This window comes from Lissotriton vulgaris, chromosome 1_1, assembly GCF_964263255.1.
Source record: "Lissotriton vulgaris chromosome 1_1, aLisVul1.2, whole genome shotgun sequence".
NCBI lineage: Eukaryota > Metazoa > Chordata > Amphibia > Caudata > Salamandridae > Lissotriton > Lissotriton vulgaris.
The window spans coordinates 829,894,341-829,912,644 of NC_141685.1; the positions used below are offsets into that span (position 1 = coordinate 829,894,341).

The 18,304-nt window shown below is 42.8% G+C and overlaps 1 protein-coding gene across 1 annotated transcript in view; it reads left to right on the top strand.

The window, feature by feature from the left end:
• The window catches only part of ALG14 (ALG14 UDP-N-acetylglucosaminyltransferase subunit), a 338,962-nt gene that overhangs the window by 54,250 nt on the left and 266,408 nt on the right, over window positions 1-18,304 (top strand). The window contains exon 2 of the mRNA XM_086957333.1: window positions 11,923-12,074. Coding sequence (XP_086813459.1) covers window positions 11,923-12,074 — 152 coding nt within the window. The remainder of the gene's footprint in view (window positions 1-11,922; window positions 12,075-18,304) is intronic.

The following is an 18,304-nucleotide window of genomic DNA, read 5'->3' on the forward strand; positions in this document are numbered from 1 at the left end:
TTGTATGATATCTATGATGTACAATCCCGGCAAGGGCACCCCCACTCCACCTGGCCATTTTGCTCCTCCTACATGTCCCTTTGAGGTTATCCAATTGGACTTCATCCATATGGAGAGATGTAATAACCTGAAGTACGTTTTAGTTGTGGTTTGCGCGTTCTCCAGATGGATCGAGGCCTATCCTTTTAAAGATAATACTGCCCTGTCCACAGCGAAAGTCCTACTGAAGGAATACTTTCCTCGGTATGGAATGCCACGGATTGTATGGTCGGATAACGGAAGTGAGTTTGTGGGGAGTGTGATGCAGAGTGTGTGTAAGGGCCTTGGAATTCGACAAAAATTCCATAGCGCCAATCATCCCCAGTCAGCAGGTTTAGTTGAAGGGTACAATGGTGCTCTGAAACTGAAACATGCTAAGATTCAAGCTACGACTGGTCTGTCATGGCCTGATGCCTTGCCTCTGGCTCTCTTGTCGACCAGGGCGACTGTACACTCTCGAGTAGGGCTTAGCCCATATGAGATTGTGTTCGGCCGTCCTGCGAATGTCTGGGGAGTCCCTAGGCCTAAGGCCTTTGATAGTCTTGAGTACCCAATGTTAATTGATTATCGTCATGATCTGACTGCTAAACTGAGGTTAATTCATCAACAGGTCTTTGAAGCTCTACCGACACAGACAGAGGGTCCTGGACATCGGCTCCAACCGGGTGACTGGGTAGTCACCCGCAACTTTGGCAGAAAACGCAATTTGGAGCCGAGATTTGTGGGCCCGTTCCAAGTCCTCCTAGCCACAAGGACTGCAGTTCGTCTGGAAGGCAGGAAGAACTGGGTGCATGCCACCCACACCAAAAAAGTGCCTATCCCTTTGCCAGCAGATTCTTGGGTGAGGACCGGGATTGCCGCAACGGAAACAGAGACCCCAACAAGTTTTGTGCCGTTTAGTGATGCTCAACCTGTAGGAGACACTTCATTGCAGTCAGATACATTTGTTGAACCTTCAGCATTGGAGAACTCGAGGCTTGAACTGTCATCTGATCGACAGGACGCTGTTTCACAATCTGAACACTTATTTGAAGAACAGACTCGTCCTGGAAGAAGCAGATATTTTCTTCGTTCTCATAACAAAGACTAATAAATAAAAATCCTTTTTTTTTCTTTTCCCCTTTTTGAATTCATATTACCCCCTTACTGTTGCTTTGAACATTATGAACAATTGTATCCTCTATTAATTATTGAGTTCTTTTCCACGTATGTTTTTCCACAGCTAGGAGATTTGCATTAAAATTGAATGTTTGATCAAAGAAAACCTTACATCCGGGTTGACCGTAGGGCCGTGCGGGTACTTCCTTCTGTTTAGCAGGTTCCTGACACTAGGTCGGTACTTTTGTCGATTCCTGGGAATTGATAATCGCTACTCAGAACGAAGTGCGTCAAGAACGTTGCAGACGGTTTTTAGAGGATGAAATTCTCAAAGTTGTCAGAAGTGGAGAGGATGCTAGCTCAGAGATCGACATTGCATAGGGTTGTACGAACAAAATGCTTTCTGTTTCAGGTATTCCTGCTGTTTTTGACTGTTTCCATGTTATTGGTGGGTGGAGTGTATTTCGGACTACAGTCGTTATTGCCTTCTGTTTTACCTACTTTTTCTTCTGAACCGAAATCTATTCCCACTGTTTCTCCACATTCCTTTCATCCTCTGCCCCAACACGAACAGATTAGACGTGCGGAATTCATGAACAACTCTTTTGTCCAGCTCTTGCATCAACATCAGTTGGTGATGAATACTACTAACTGTTGGGTGTGTGGGTTAATGCCACATACCATGGATAGGGGTATTCCGTATCTGGTTCTTCCTTACAGCTCCCAGGGGTCAGCTCGAGCATTCCAAACTATGTTTCGTAGCGCACTAGATTCCTACCCCCATCGAGAGCCACACACTGCAGACCATGGTCCCGGCCCGTACCACAAGCCTTTGGCAAGAGTGATTGCTGACTTAGATAGAGATATTTTTGATGCATCGCTTATCCCAGAGGAAGAGGTGCGAGCATACAAGGATCTGAGTGAGGCTGAGTATAGCATGTCAGTGGGTGATAGACAGATTAAAAGCTCGTCTCCGATCTGCATCGTACCCCATCTCGGAAATTTCTGCTTGAAAGGCCTTGGCCGAAGCCCGCGAGCTCAGCTTGGGAGAAGTGCTTGCACTGAAACGTATGTTTTACCAACGCTCTCTTCCCCTGTTCTTTTGACTGCCAAGGGTACATACTTTGTATGTTACGACCGCGCATATACATGGTTGCCTCGTGACTTCTCGGGCACCTGTTATATTGCGAATCTGTTGCCACCGACCTTCACAGTTGCCTCTGACTATCACAAGACTAGAGTTGTGAGAGGCGTTATTAGCGAAGAGGACACTGCCGGTCAAGAAGCAGGAGACTTCTTTAAGGGTTTCCTGCCGTTTTGGGGACCTATGATCAATAGTAGGAACCTGAGACAGTTGACTTGTGTGGTCGAATCGACTGCTAATATAACTGCAAGTGCTCTTGGTAATCTGACAGCAGAGCTTCAGGCGGATAGGCTTATGACGTTGCAGAACCCTATGGTTTTAGACGTTGTTCTTGCAGATAGAGGTGGTGTATGTAAGGTGATCCATTCGAGTTGCTGCATTTCATCCCTGATAACGCTCCAACTGTCCATCAAGCCATCTCGAAGTTGCATAAGATCTCCGAGTCCATACACGTGGACGTAGGTGATTGGACGCTACTAGGATGGTTTTGGGGCCTGATGTCGACGTGGGGTTGGAAGATTCTGATGATCATTGGGGTTGTTGTAGCATTTCTGTTCACGTGTTGTCTTTGTGTGCAGTGTGGTCCTGCCTTATGTGGCCTCTGTGCTACGACGTGTATAAGACGGCCATCTGTTACCAAGGAAGCATTGATGGATAGAATGATGTTGCAGCAACATCTGAATGATCTGATGAATATCGAGATCGATTCTGATATCGACTAGTGCTTGCCTACATGAGGGCAAAAGGAGCGTCTGAGGTTCCGTGACAATTAATAGTGGTGTTTGCGACTCGTTCGAATATGGACGAGTTTGGTATCTATGAACCGCATAGGACGAGTTCAGTGGGTGTACGCGTTTTCGCTACACTGGCCTGAACCGTTCGTCTTATTCGTGGGTTTCTTCATCCGAACCCACGGGTTCCATTTTAGATACGGCATCCATTTTGTCTCTTGCCCTCAAGTAGCCAGCGAACGGACACTGTCCGCTTCGTGACCCTGGGATTCCCAAGCTCTTGCGGAAGACACGTGTTCCTTTGAGGGTGTCTTTATGACGAGGGGGATGACACCGCAAAGGCAGATGGCCCCGATCGAGGTTTATCTTGCCGTGCCGGTCTATTGTTTCGGCCGTGCATGCATTAGGCACGACTCCTTTGATCCTGCAATCGTGCTTCCGATATTGCCCCCTACACTCTTTTCCAGTCTGTTGTCTATCTCTGTCTTCCTCACACCTGTTTCTGTCTCTTCCTTAAACTTGTTTTACAGCCGGAATGGAATGTATTTAATGATGGGATAACGTACTTTTACAGTTGGGAACCGGCGATGCTACTGTAATTATGTTCCGGACCCTGAATACATGAAAGCAACCCTTTTGAAGTTTACTGTGGGAACTAAGTTGTAACCTTTTGTTCGCCATGTTGTGCTATGACTAAAATCTGTATAAAAGGAGCGATCCACTGTTGCAATTTGAAGCAGTCTCCTAGAACCTACACATGCTGTACTTCTTGCGACTTCTGTGTTCCCTGCAGTAAATAAATCTCGATCTTTGACGCCGAAGGAAGTGTCCCGTGTCTCTGTGATTTGTACGCCGGAACAGGTAACCCACGAAGGTTTCAGGTGTTGTCCCCTGGCACCGCTGGGCCTTAGAATAGCCCAGTCCTTCAGTCTCCAACCCAAATGTCCCCAAGGGGTAAAATCCCAATCTGGTCCCACTGTTGGAACCCCCTGAGAGCGGATGTCTCGCGCAGCCATGTGCCGTGCCACGGAGGTGTATGTTGGGTAAGTTTCTTCAGTTGAAGCATCTTAATGACTGGAATGAAGCATCACGGTTTCCAAAAGGAAGGGCACACGTTCCAGGCAGAAGTAAGGCCTGGAAATGCGCGACCCCCTTCCCAGGACTTCATGGCCCCTCTGGGGGTTTTGCGCCCCACAGATTGAAGACCTCTGCCATACAGTCATGTGCAAGACCTTTGGCTGTGTACAGTGGGGGTCGGTGAATGACCTGGCCGTTGAAGAATACTTGCACCAAACCCTGTACATTTATGGGTCACTAAATACAACCATACAACAGTGGTATATGCCTAGTTTCCAGTAGGTTTAGCCCATGTATCACTGGCCTCCTTGATAGGCCTGGTTTCAGTATTATTATATTTTTTAATTGTTTTTATTTTGGTTTTTACAATACGAAACAAGTGACATCCACATTTAGATAATAAATAACCCCTTGACATCATACCTAAATGATTGCAAATATAATGTATTGAGGGGATAATGCAATGAGATAGTTCATCCAGACTGTCCTTCCCATCCACATCCACTTTTAATGAGTCCCCACTTCCTCGACGCGGCAACGTTTAGGAACCAGATCTCCCTTGATTTCAGTAAGAGTTGATTTTTTTACAAGATGCTCCTTACTTCTCCTAGCCCAGACCGTTATGTTCTCTCCTTCTGCCCCATACTCTATTAAATTGTTTTGGCCATCCTGTGCTGGCATAAACCATTATCTCTGACTTCATACACATATCCATGCCTATGAGCCATTGTAAGTTGGTTGGCAAGTTAGACCTACCGCAAAACATGGCCCTCTTTGCTAGCATATAGCCGAAATGGCAGAACAGGAGTCGAGCACGTGGGATCGCAACATCAAAGAGGATTCCCGGAAGGACAAACTGCAGTATTGCGGGCATGGCAGAATCGAGAATAGCCTCTAGTTCTTTGACAATGTCTTCCGGCCAGGACCCAGCAAATCAGGGGCTTTCCCAGAGTGTGTATAAAAGTGCCCTTGTTAAGAAAAACAGGGGATATACCCTTATGTTTAAAGAAGGGACAGGGTAAATACATACAAAAAACAAGGGTCCCTAATCAGTATCTCAACTAATTAGGATCATGGGCTTCACACAGTGCAGTGACTTGAATTAGAATCAAAATGCATACAATCATACAAACTTCAATAACAAGAGTCAGTGCCACATGGAAAACTAATGACAAACTAAATGGGACATTTGAAATTTATTCCGTAAAAATGCACAAACAAAGTTAAAAACATTTCAGATTAAAATACAATTTACAATCCTATATATCACAAGAAAACCAAAAAAGTTGATGCAGCGTTTCGTTAAGTTGGTAGTATTTCACCTTCTTCAGGGCAGTTTTCTAAAGTAGGAATTTGCTAGGATTCAATTTCACTAGACATTTGTCAAAGCAATGTGCTTAAATGAAGTTTATGGTTGGAGATGTCCCTGTTGGTGTTTGGACTATTATAAAAAATCCCCTTAATATGAAAACCAATAGATATTGGTTGGGTTCGTTGGTGCCACCGATATAATATTGTTTAAGGATTAAGAAAAAAAAGTATTTTAATGTGAAATGTTTTTAACTTTGTGCATTTTTACGGAATACATTTCAAATGGCCCATTTAGTTTGTCATTAGTTTTCCATGTGGCACTAACTCTTGTTATTGAACATTGTATGATTGTATGTATTTTGATTCTAATTCCAGTCATAGCACTGTGTGAAGCCCATGATCCTAATTAGTTGAGATACTGATTAGGGACCCTTGTTTTTGTGTGTTATAGTGCCCTTGTGCACCCCATATCACAAACAGTGTGGGTGCAAAGCCCTTCCCATTTGGTACAGTTGGTTTCTTTTCCAGTAGATTCTATGCAGGATTTTTAACTGTATCAGTCTCCATTTTGACTTGATAGCTATTTCGTTAGGATGCATTAGGGCTACCTCCCAATCAACATCCTCCATGGGGTTTGCGTCTCTTTCTCGGTTAGTTTTATGAGTGTGTCAGGTTTGTTAGTTATTATGGTGGAATATGTTAGTGAGACTACCTTATTCTCTCTTTGCTGCGTATCCCAGTTTCCGAAGAGCTGTAATCTTTAACCGTCTTCAAATCTATTCTCTCTGCTTATAATGCATTAGTTTCAGTATTCTTGAACAATAGGTACTACAATCCTATGGAAAGGAAGGCAATAAGAAGAAAGGGAGTATTCTCGTTTTGACAAGAACAGGCTGATCTAAAATGAACATTGTATTATTGTGTTTTTTGTGTCACATTACCATTCCAAAACAGAACACTCTCTTGCATTATTTTTTAAATGTTTGCAGGGCTTTACATACAAATCCTGTCTATTATTTGTTGGTTGTGGCTTTGTCTACAGTAGCCACATGCTGCAGCCAGTGCTCTATAGCCACTGTGTGTAACAGAATATAAATAGTTGTAGCACTTATTGGTATATGTGCTAAAAATGAATGAAGTTACAATTGTCAGCAAGCTCCTTGTCCTTTGAGATTGCTCGGCAATTCCTTACTGACCTGCAGTGGAGTTGGCTGCAGGGCCTGGCCTTTGATCAGGCCCTGTGCCCATCTCCATGTTAGCAATCCCTACAGTGTATATTTTTTGTAGTGAACAGCTGGGATGGCTCCAGTCCACTTAACCCCTCCCCCAGACATCTTTTGGCCAAGCGCTGAAGGAGTTGGCCACTGTTCTAGTAAACAGTGAGGCTCTCTGCCCTCTCCACCCCATTTAGATAACCTGCACTGAGCACTGCCTCCAGCCATGTGCAGGAAGTTTTTGCCACAGGACCTGCCTGAAGGAAGGCTTACACCAACCTCGCACGCAACCAATGCCATTTTGCCTAGCCTTCAACTGTATTCAGTGGGAGTTGGCTAAGGGCCTGGCCTCTCATGCCATCAACTCCCTGCTCTGCATGTCCTTTATTCTTGGTCAGCTGGAGTTGGTTAAAGGTCTGTTTTCATTGAGGTCCTGTACCCGCCTGCAATACAACCAACCCCTGTTACATCTGGTGCTGTGTCAACCCCCCTTCGCAAAGCCTTAGGCCATGTGCAGGGTGGGGTTGGCTGCATGGCCTGTCCTGTGACAATACTATGCAGTCGACCCTGATGTTGATAGAACCACCGTGCCTGGCCTTTGGCGATAGGCGGGTATGCTGTCTTTTCTTATTTTACTGATCTTGTTTTTTTAAATAATTTTGTTCCATGCCTCTGAGTCAGGGCAGGATCCTGGACCCAGGACATGCAAAATGGCAGCTTTGTGGATACATACTAAGAGTGGCAGCTCCTTTGGTAAGAAATCTGGTTTGTTTATTTTTCAAATTTGAGTTCTGCTGACCGACTGCGAATCTGTGGAGGATTTGTAAATTAACTCTCCAGGTATAACCAAAATTAGCTGAACATCTTTTTTGTAATGCTATAATTTTAAAAACTACAGAATTAATTAACACCAAACCACAAAATATTTTTTTTGAGTAAAATTCGAGCTTCCTGCCTACTTTGGTGTATTTCTGTAAATCATTTGAAAAACACTTCTCTGTTATACCCCTTTACTGTTTTTCTTATGGGGTACATCCTATCAAAATTTGATACTCTGAAAGTTAATTGGATCCACTAACTGGGATCTAAATTTCATGCAGATTCTTTAAATATCGCCAAAATTTAAAATGCACAAAAGCCTTGTCAATAGAAAGTGAGACTTAATCATAGCTATGGCATTGCTATCACAGACTTTGTAACTTATATTAAATATGTGTACATTGTATTCGTGACCAGTTAAAACGTGCCACTGTGTCAAAGATTCTGTGAAAGTATTGACTGTGTGCAGTTACTTAACAAGAATATTTAAGAGGGGCAGCTTTTTTTCCCTATGTATTTAGAATTTTTCTCATACTTTCAATATAGATGGGCTACGTGTTTTGTGCAATGATGTAGTTTTCCAATGCTGCCAAAAGATGTATACCAAAACGTTTTTAGAAAAATGAAGACTGATATAAAGAAATATGGCAGGCATCCTATTACAGCTGATGATTGGATAATATGCTCCAACAAAAACCTTAAATTGTGACTAAAATAACATTTAAAATATAGATACCACAACTAAGGAAAGATAAACTAAAATTGTAAGCAAATGCCTCTTTTTCCATGATCACTCCCATTTCTTTTATAAACAACATGTTTATGATTTTAATGACAATAATAAGAAAAGCATGTACAGCTCTCGTGGTAAAGTACAGATTGTTGCGGAGTTCTGCACACCGCCACTATTTCTAACTCAATATCACCCATAGAAGCCCCACCATTTACCCTACTTTGTCACATATGCAGTTTCTGCCATTTGGCACACCAGCCCGTTGCCTTGCATCAGGCCACAATTGTGGGCAAAGTGGGTGAGTTCCATAGTTGAGCAAGGTCTCTCTTTGCGATCAAAGTACCCATTCCCAACAATGTCCACTGCTTCCCTAGTTTTTCTCTAGGTCTGCTATTAATCCCAGGAGCTCAATAAGGGCTGATGTCTTAACGGGGCGTTACAGAACCTATGATGGAACAGGAAGAAATGATTCCAAGTAACTCGTTATAACTAGGCCTGGGCGTGAAATTCCATTCCGCTCACGGAGTTTGCGGAGTTCCAAAAAACTCTGCGTAGCTGCACGGAGCAGAGTTTTTCCTCTCCTGCAGAGCTCCAACATTAAGTTGGCAAATGAAGAAAATCCTACTCCAGACCACCTCCCGTCGAGATTTTTTAAGGCGGGCAGTCACGGCTGGTCACTACCTCTCGCATTGCGAAACCTTCCACGCGCATTGAGGAAGCAATAGCCGGAGTAGAACATCTATTCGAGCAGCGTAAAGAAGCAGCGCCCTCTTGCACTGTGTGTGGTGCCCTTTGCGCTAATTTTACAGCATGGTATAAACACCCGGCATTAAAAATCAGCCCAATCTGAGTGACATACCACACTTCGCAGCTTTTTTGGTCATTTTGCGTAGTTCCGCTCTGCTGACTCCGCCCAGGCCTACTTATAACTGGGCAAGACCATATCATGTAAAATAAGTTTGTGTCCTCCTCTTCCCGGTGCACACAGACAGAATTTTGGCGCCTCCTAGCCCTCCATAACTCCAGCTTCATCAAGTAGGTGGTGTGTAGATAAATCAGGTGGATAAAGCGAAGCCTTAAGGAAATTGCAAGTTCTCTCAGGTCCATGAGAGCCTCTCTCAAAGCTCTGTCTTTCAGTGATCCTGCCCATGTTTCCTTTTTGACCCTCCGCATTGAAAATAGGTCTGGTGAGTTAATGACAAGAGATCTGTACACTGTGAGATATACCCCCATGGGGCTTCCATTAAGCTAAATTCAGCGGGCTCCTCAATGGAGTCCCCGTGGGCTAGTAATGCATGATGGAGTTCCCCCATTTGTTTTTTAACAGAGTCTGTTGATGTTGGATTCTGCACACTAGGAACCTGCCAACCGGCCCCAGTGCATGTGCTGTGTGGCACATTTAACTTCAATGTAAGTGTCCTTGCATATGGTGCCCAATGCACTCAGAGCCTGTAAGTTAAATGTTTCTAGTGGACTGCAGCACCTATTCTGCTACCACTAAAATGAGAATACAAAGCATATATTCAGGCCTGCCCCTGCAGCCTCAGTGTGCAGTTTTAAAAGTGCAAATTTGACCTAGCCAAGTAAACCTTTTTCCAGGCCTAAGCCTTCCTTTTTATTACTTATAAGTCACCCCTAAGTTAGGCTCTGAATGTTCATAGGGCAAGAGTGCATGGTTTTTCAAAAAGTAGGACATATCTACTTGAGTTTAAAGTGTCCTGGCATTGAAAAATCTCAAGGCAAGGCTGGTTCTCTCATAGAAAGACACTGGGTTAAATTATAGCACCCTATAATGCGCAACTTCAGTTTGGCAACAGCTAGAATAACGATTAAAGTGGCTCCGAGGACTGATAATTCTCAGCGTACTAGTATTCAGTGTTTTAATTTGTCTGAGTTTAAAAGGGCTTTAGCCGAAAGCAACGAAGGGTAGGCTCCGAGTCTAGATGGGATGCTCCTGGATCTGTTTCGTGAGCAGCAATATTTATGGGTCCCACTGCTTACAAATGTTTTTAATGCTATTGTGGTGACAGGACCTACGACCTAATGGAAATCTTTCATTATTATTTCGATCCACAAACCTATCGGCTCATATCACTCTTGAATGCTACTGTAAAGGTCATTGGGTGTATATTTATTTTCATATTGCCTAAATTTACATGATTAAAATGACTGAGATGCAAGAGGAAGCAGGATGGAGAGAGAACCGGGAAGGGTTGGGGGTAGGCATCCTCCAATATTTGTTTTCGAGCAGGCCCGGACTGGCAGTAGCGGGCACTGGGCATTCCCCCGGTGGGCTGGTATTGTGTGAGCCGGATTTGTACTGGTGGGTGCCGTTCTTGTTGCTAGGGGCTGGTTTTGCAGCAGCAGCAAAGTAGTAGCGTTCCAGCCCCGGCAATTACATCCGACCGCCCCCTCCCTCCCCGGGGGACGGTCGGACGTAATTGCCAGGGCTGGTGTCTGATCCCAGTCTGACCCTGTTCTCAAGTCACATTCGGTCTATTTTGAAAGGAAAGTATAGTGCGACACTTCATGTGAATCTAATGGCTGAAACAAATGAAAAAAAAACTATCCACTAAGAATGGTGTTCATTTCAGGATGATGTAAGAAGATGAAGGGTCAGGAATTTCTTTCTTTCAAGCTGGTGAAGGATCCTCATCCATGGAGAGCATATCATCCTGCTTGAAACCTGCTATTAAGTTTCTAGCAAAGACTCATTACAAAAACGGGGGACAACAGTGTGAGAATGTTTTCATACTCCTTTTTTCTGTCGTCACATTTATCTGGAATGTTCTTCTATGAGAAGCTCGCATTCCTGGTTAGTGGTTTTAATAGAGAGCAAGCATTTCACATTATTGAGATGAAAATATGTTTCAGTTCCAACCGTAGTACGTTCTTTTGGATTGTTGATGTGCATTTACCCGCAAAGTGCACGGTTCTAGTCCATCTACAGGAAATGTTATAATCTGGTGCTGGCATGTTTATTTTTTTTTTTAATGGCTTAAATGGTGATAACCAACGTGATGAGAATATCAAGTCTCACAAGCTTGTGTTTTTTTCCTCTCTAACTACCACCAATACTACTTCTTGTGGTGTCCCTAACACTGATTCACTCTATCACTTATTTTGTGTGTGTCTAGAAGTCTCATCATATTCTGTGGCAAAACAAATTGTGCTCAACTTGGAAGGGGATGGGTTTGCACTGATTGGCGGCGGCTCTTTGAAGACGTTTCAAGATCCATGTATTTTGCCAAAAAGATTCAGGTCTGCCCACCCTGATGACTTTCACACCCTGGACCACGTTCTAGGGTTACACCGATTCTAATGTTATGGACTTTGCCATTTAAAATTCTCACCATTTTTAATAAGCTGAAAACTTGTGAACAATTCGTGCAGGGTATGCAAATTGGGCACGGGCAATGAGCACAAGTAGCACTTGGGTAAATAGCGCCCTACGTGGAATCCTGTTTTGGGTCCAAATAAGAGTTTGCATCGAAACATTACTAGTCACAAAGCTGTAATCAGCGCCCTTTGGGGCTGTTCCTCGGTCTGGTGGGTAGTGACTATACCAAGCAATAGGAGATATATTTGGCATAGGATGAAAAGTGCTTGGGTAACTGGTTATTATTTGTGATGTTTTGAAAATGTCTCTAGTTTGTTGCTACACACACACCCCGGTGCATTTATTTTCCTATTATATACAAAATTGTGTGTCTTCTTAAACTACATATTTTTAATGCGCTTCTATTTCTTTTAAAGGGGGGCATACAACAGAAGTCCTCAGGTTGCTGAGCTGTCTTTCACAGTCATATTGTCCAGTGCATTATGTGATTGCTGAATCGGATAAGATGAGCGAAGACAAAATATGCCGCTTTGAGAAAGCAAGAGAAAAGGAATTCTCAAAATCCGCTGTAAGTCTTTGCTAATATGCTTTGAAACGGTTGTTTTCACCCGGATTAGGGCAAATCAGAAATGTTCCTCCCAAAGAAAGTTGTCAATCGGTGATGGCCACTGCTTCAACTGTCCTCTGACCCTACAAAAATGGACTCCAGGGCCAGCTTTAGCTCTGGTGGCACCCGGCGCGACAATATTTTTAGCCTCCACCATGACCTCCTTTTTCCACAGACTCTCTCACTTCCGCCCTCCAACACTGTCCCTCATCTCTCCAAACCCCCTCTCTCACATGCATTTGATTTGTTATATAGTGCTAATCATACCACTGTAGGGTGCCTGTGCACTTTACGTCCCACACATTATACTTCAACAATGAATCATACACCTGTAATTCAGTCTATAGGAAATATTACAAAAGACATTGAGGATTACACAGTGTAGGACTCGCATGTCATCCATACTAGTAGGCAGTATATTTTAGAGTGTTTGATCTGGAGAAGCACAAACTCAGGATTTAAAACTTACCACGTGGTTGAGGATGGCTTTACTAATGAGAAAGTATTTCTACCCAAACAAACCCTTTTAGCAACATTAGGATAATGAAAGACTTGGTAAAAGCACACAACGTTCTAACCTATACCATGCAGTTTGCATGCAGCTCATTGATGACAGTTCATAGATCACTGTGCTATATTAGGATTGTAACTTATGGACTGCGAGTAACAAAAGGATCTGTGTGACAAAATCAGTAACCCACTGAGCTATTCACATAAAGTACATTTCTGGTACCTGCATGGTGCGCATTCTTTGCAGCAGGCATATTAACCCTTTACACTACTTTATGATGAGTCAAAACTGTCATTAGACAAAACTCTGGCCTTGCTCCATTGTTATCGTGGCATTTTTATTGTTGCTTGAGAACTGCAGAACACACAACCAACTCTGCAGCAAGTTTTTTTTAAACTCTTAAGTTAATTCTAAACATAGCCCCAGTCTCCGCAGTCAGCACCAGGTACACCACCCTGAAGCTGGCCCGAGTGTGCTCCCCTCATGGACTAAAGAATACCCCACACCTAAGGTCCACTTCTTCTAAGTCCCCCCTCTTGTGCTTGAACAGTAGCTTTTTATGCATTCTTGGGCAGCTGGGAATTTAGCTTATGGCTGTAAGCTGTACAAATCATTTAAAAGGTAGCTCTGTTCATCGTGCTTTGTCCAGTGGGCTCAATTTCCTATTATTTGTTTAATGCTCTGGCTTGATAAATGGATTACATGCTGTATGTGTGCAGAGCTATTGCTTAACGCGCATTACCAAAGCCAGTGGAGCTATATTGTTTACAAACAAAAGCGTTTGTGTGGTTAGATCGTCTGCCAATCATGCAAATTGGGTCTGGACAAATGTACCCACCAAAACCACTATAGTATAGGTAAGAAGTGTGAGAAGCTATCACCACTTTTCATCAGTGCTGCTATACTTATAATGGGACTGTAACAACACTAGTCAGTAAGGCTGCCAAACTCAGAAAAAGCAACGCCATGTCTTTATGGCGTTCTTGCAATACCTTAAATTGGGCCTTACCAGCATTTCTTAGCAGGAATACAATATTTGTAATGAAAATGTATGGGTGCTTCCCATCAGGGCTACCATATTTTTACTCGAATAGAACTTGCACTTCTCAGTAGAGCAGCTTTAGGTTGTATTGGGCATTGTATGCAATTCTTTGTTTGGCTTTAATTTCCATTGGTGGTCGGCATGCACACTTCTCAGCAGGGTTGCTCTGAATTCAATGGGTTAGCATCTGCACTTAAGAGCACCACTGCCAAACCTTCAGTAGGGCAGTGCAACTGTTCCCAAATCTAATGTTTAGGGGCACAGTTTCAGAATGTCTTAGCAGAGCTAGTATACTTTTAGTGTGCCATTATCAACACCCCCAATAGTGCTGCTATAATTTGAATAGTACAGAAATGGCTCCTTTCAAAGGGGATTGTACTACCTCATGCACAGAAGAAGTGAATGCATCTGCTATGTGTTTAAACAGTGTCAGACCTTTTCGGCAGAGGTGATCTATTCTTAGTAGAACAGTGCTGACAACCTCCCAGCTGGGCTGCCAATCTCTAAGTTCATTAGTACCAGAACGTCTAAGGAAGATTGCTAAACTTAATAGTGCAGTTCTTACATCTGTTTGCATCTTGCCAAAGAGGCTGCTATCTGAATAGAAGTGTAATGTGTTCTCCTGCTGTTCACTTTCGACTGACGGGTCTGATGGATAGTGGAATGCTATACAGAAGGTAGCATCTGGTCAGACTTTTCTCCACACACAATAGTTACAATATAGGTAGTAGCAGTGCACATGTCAACCAGATACAGATTAGGTGCTGCACAGGCAGCATGAGGGCAAGTGGAATGTAGTAAGAACATGATTAGTAGCAGTGGCGGATGGCATGTCCCGAGGGTGGTAGGGCGCGTGGGACATTAAATAAATCAAAACAACTTACCTGTGAGCGCGACGCGACATCCCCCTTCTCCTCGATGGTCTTCTCTCCTCGAGGCAGGCAGGCAGGCTCCAAACTCCCTTCACCAATCCTAGTGCTGTTCTCACCAGCATGGGAGCAGTGCTAGGATTGGTGGGAGCGGCCTCACTCGGTGCTCCACAGCGCTCTGGAGACTTTGGCTCTCTCTAACCTAGCTGTCTTAAGACAGCGGGGCTAGAGAGGTATAAAGTACTCATGTGTTGCTGGTGTCACAAGATGGCCGGCCAAAAAGACACACGAACTTTACACTGAAAGTGATCTGCTCTGTCTGCTGCTGTCATTCAGCAGCAGCCCCGCCCCCATCCTGACGCTCCGTTTTGGACGGGGTGAAGAAAAATAAAATGGTAATGAATTAACTTCATTACCATTTAATTTTTTTCTCTGGGGGCATTTCATTGAGGTGACGCTCCTCCGCTCAAACCGAGGAGCTGCCCCTGCTTAATAGTGAAACAACAATTACAGCGCATGCGCAGCAATGCAAGCTTCTCCGAAAGACACTTCATGGGCAAGGAGCAGCAGCACTTCATACTGAGTAGGAACACTAGAGACTGCAGCAGGATCAGAGTCCCTCGTCCACTGCCCATTATGTTGTACTTTACTTGCGTTTCATATAAAAGCAGAACTACCGGTGCTAGAATAGATTTGCAAGCCGTAGCAGGCCGTTAGACATCTACTTGCCCACGCGCTAAGGCGAGTTAGATGTTATCTGGACTAGCTGTTTTTAGAGACTACTGACCCTGTCTGGGAGAGACTCCAGCTGACAAAGAAACGATGATCTTTGAATTCAGAAAGTGAGAGAGCAATAAAGGTGGCTTTAAATCTTGTTCCATTTGCTGTGTGTTCCCTTCAAATTGCTTCTTATTTTATCCTGGAGAGGTTATAAAATCCCCTAACTTTGCAGTCAGAGAAATAAAAATAAAAATATAATGAACTGTCCGAAAATCGTGCTCTGTGAAATGATAGGCCACAGGATGTCGGTTGTTTTTTAACACATTTGAATAGTGTGTAAATAAACTGTCCAAAGATTTCAAAATATTTGAGTAGCTAGGAAATCGCTCTTTTAAAATTCTGATCTGTGATGCAAATAAAAATATTTCAATAGGATTAAAACAAATCAGAACACTTTACTTGGTGATGTGCAAATGCAAAATATTTGCTGAAACCCAATTTCCACAATATCGTTTGTACAGTAAAATAGCATGTCCATGGGAGAATTTGTGACCATTTCAATGGAAATGTGTTGTTTGTAAATTACAGAGTGTTAACACATCATGCTTTAGTAGAATATTAAAAGTGAGAGTTTTTAAACATGAACTTAAAAACATTCCTGCCCCGCCCTGATGACAATGCTATTGATTAACCAAGAAGAGAATGAGGGGGTCATGTGTACCCTTTATATGGGATAGATTTTTTATTATACATGGAGCAAAAGTTTAGTCTATTAAATCAATAAATAAAATTAGTTTTGTACAGCAGACCCTCTGAACTCCCATATTTGAAGGTGCTCTCATATTTGATATTGAAGAAAAAGGTGATTCGATGAAATAAAATATTTGCCTTGGATCACACTATTTGACACCAGATAATGGGTCAAGCACATTACAAGGTTGAGTAGATTACTAAAGTCACTAGACCTGCAGGTCTAGTAAGATTTTTATGATCTTTTGAGGGCTGCATAGTCGGGTCACTGAAATTGTGGGATTTTCCGGCTCTGGCATTTTCTGCATAATTATGAATTTGCCATATAATTAGGGCTCCCAGTTTTATGGTATTTATTTTTTTACTATTTCCATCTGTATTTATCCATATTTATTTTTTTGTCATTTTATCAGTATTTATCCACATTTATATTTGTCACAAGCAAAAAGAAGCTGCAGCTAGTATTTTTTCTTATTTATGCGAGAGAGGGTCTTTGGAGAGATCGTAACGACTGTACGCACTTATAAAGTTACCAAACCAAACTGAAAACACTGAAAGGCAAAACATTATATTTCAAACAAAAAGTGTGCATTTATTCTACAGAATTCCAGCATGTTAAGTAAGTAACGTTAAGCACCGTGTTCGAAGAGGTAGTGATGGGGGATGCAGCTTTTCTTTTGGCACTGTTTGAAATATTTGTTATTGGGATGGCATCAAACTGTGTTACAAAATCTCTCTTGAAAGTTACCTGCAAGAGCAGCATTATTGAGGAAGATTAGAAAAGGAATGAAGGCATGAAAGCAATGGGAAATTTCTTTTGCAAAGGCAACATTAAAGGAAAAAGACTATGGTCCACCCATCTCGCTGGAGAGGGCTAGTTGCACAGAAACAGCTGGCATTACACACACAAACAGTAAAAAAAAAAAAGAAAAGGGGAAGAAAGAATTTTATGTTTTCTTGAAACGAGGTCACAATCATGTTAATACACTAGCGGTATGTTATTTTTTAAAAATTCCTCAATGCCTGCCACCTGCAGCCGAGCACTCCGCTACCTGCTAACAGTTAAAATTCTGTTTAAATGGAAAACCAGGAGATTTACATATAATCCATCATCTGCTGCGTAATCTGCAGATTTTAGCAAAACCAAATTTTGTTTTTACCACTGATATCACCAAAGTTACTAATAAAAGGCAGTGTCACGTGTAGCGGTGCAGTAGAATGTCCTTCGCAACATTTGACTGATCACATTTACGTTGCTTATTGCTATATTTGAATGTCAATTCTAGTGAAGTGAAACCTTTGATTAGGTAATGCTAACGTGCAAAAATGACAAATCAATGAGGTAATAGTGTTACAAAACATGCGACATTGGGCCACATAATTTGCCTTTTCTTGCCGCACAATTTAGTCAACCACGCAGCATAATTTGTTTCTCTGCTGCCGCATAATTCGAGTGGCCATGAGTTCAGAATTATTTTGCTAATTCTGCAAGCTTAACTGGACTCATGCTCTGCAGCTACTGGAGCTGTTAGACCCCTGCCAGGTACTGGAGCTCTTAACAGCTCGGATGTTAGCTTTTCAGGAGTTTAATTCCATGGGCACAATGCCTATTTATGATGTTCACACGCAACATCATGTTTACAGCTAAACCGCTGGCAGTTGTAGTCTCCGGACGAGCGGCTCCTCCAAAAGAATAAAGAAATATCTATTTAAGGAGCACAGCAATGAGCTTTGTCTATGTTTTTCTGAGTGCTTTCTTTACACCCATGCCTTGTTCAGACTTACTTTTGCTAAAGGCATGCACTTGCACCACTTTGGCGCGACCATGTAGGTTTGGTACCTAGGACCTAGACAACATCTCCCTTGTTGCCATCTATTTTGCTGAAGTGAATAATGGCAAGACCTCCTCCACAGGCTGTATCCCACATACATCTTTAAACTGAGTACTGTTCTTCCAGCAGGACAGCTCTTGAGTTCTCTAGTCTACCCATTTGCCCTTAGGCACATGTTGTCTCCTGAGCTGTTTGGAATGGACTGGACTGTGCTTCTTTTTGTACTATTAGAACATCCATTCTTTAGGGTCAGCAGCCTGTGATGTATGTGTTTGTGTTATATTTCTTGTGGACTGCTCCCAAAATACTTTCAGATTTATACATCTGCCTTTGTTTGTCTATTTGCTGCTAAAAGAGACTTTTTTTATCTTCAGCACTGTGCCATATACTTTTTTTTGTTTTGCTTTTACCCCTGTGGTTCTCCCCTCCTTCCAAGTTGTGGCCACCAATGTGAACTACCTGTGACC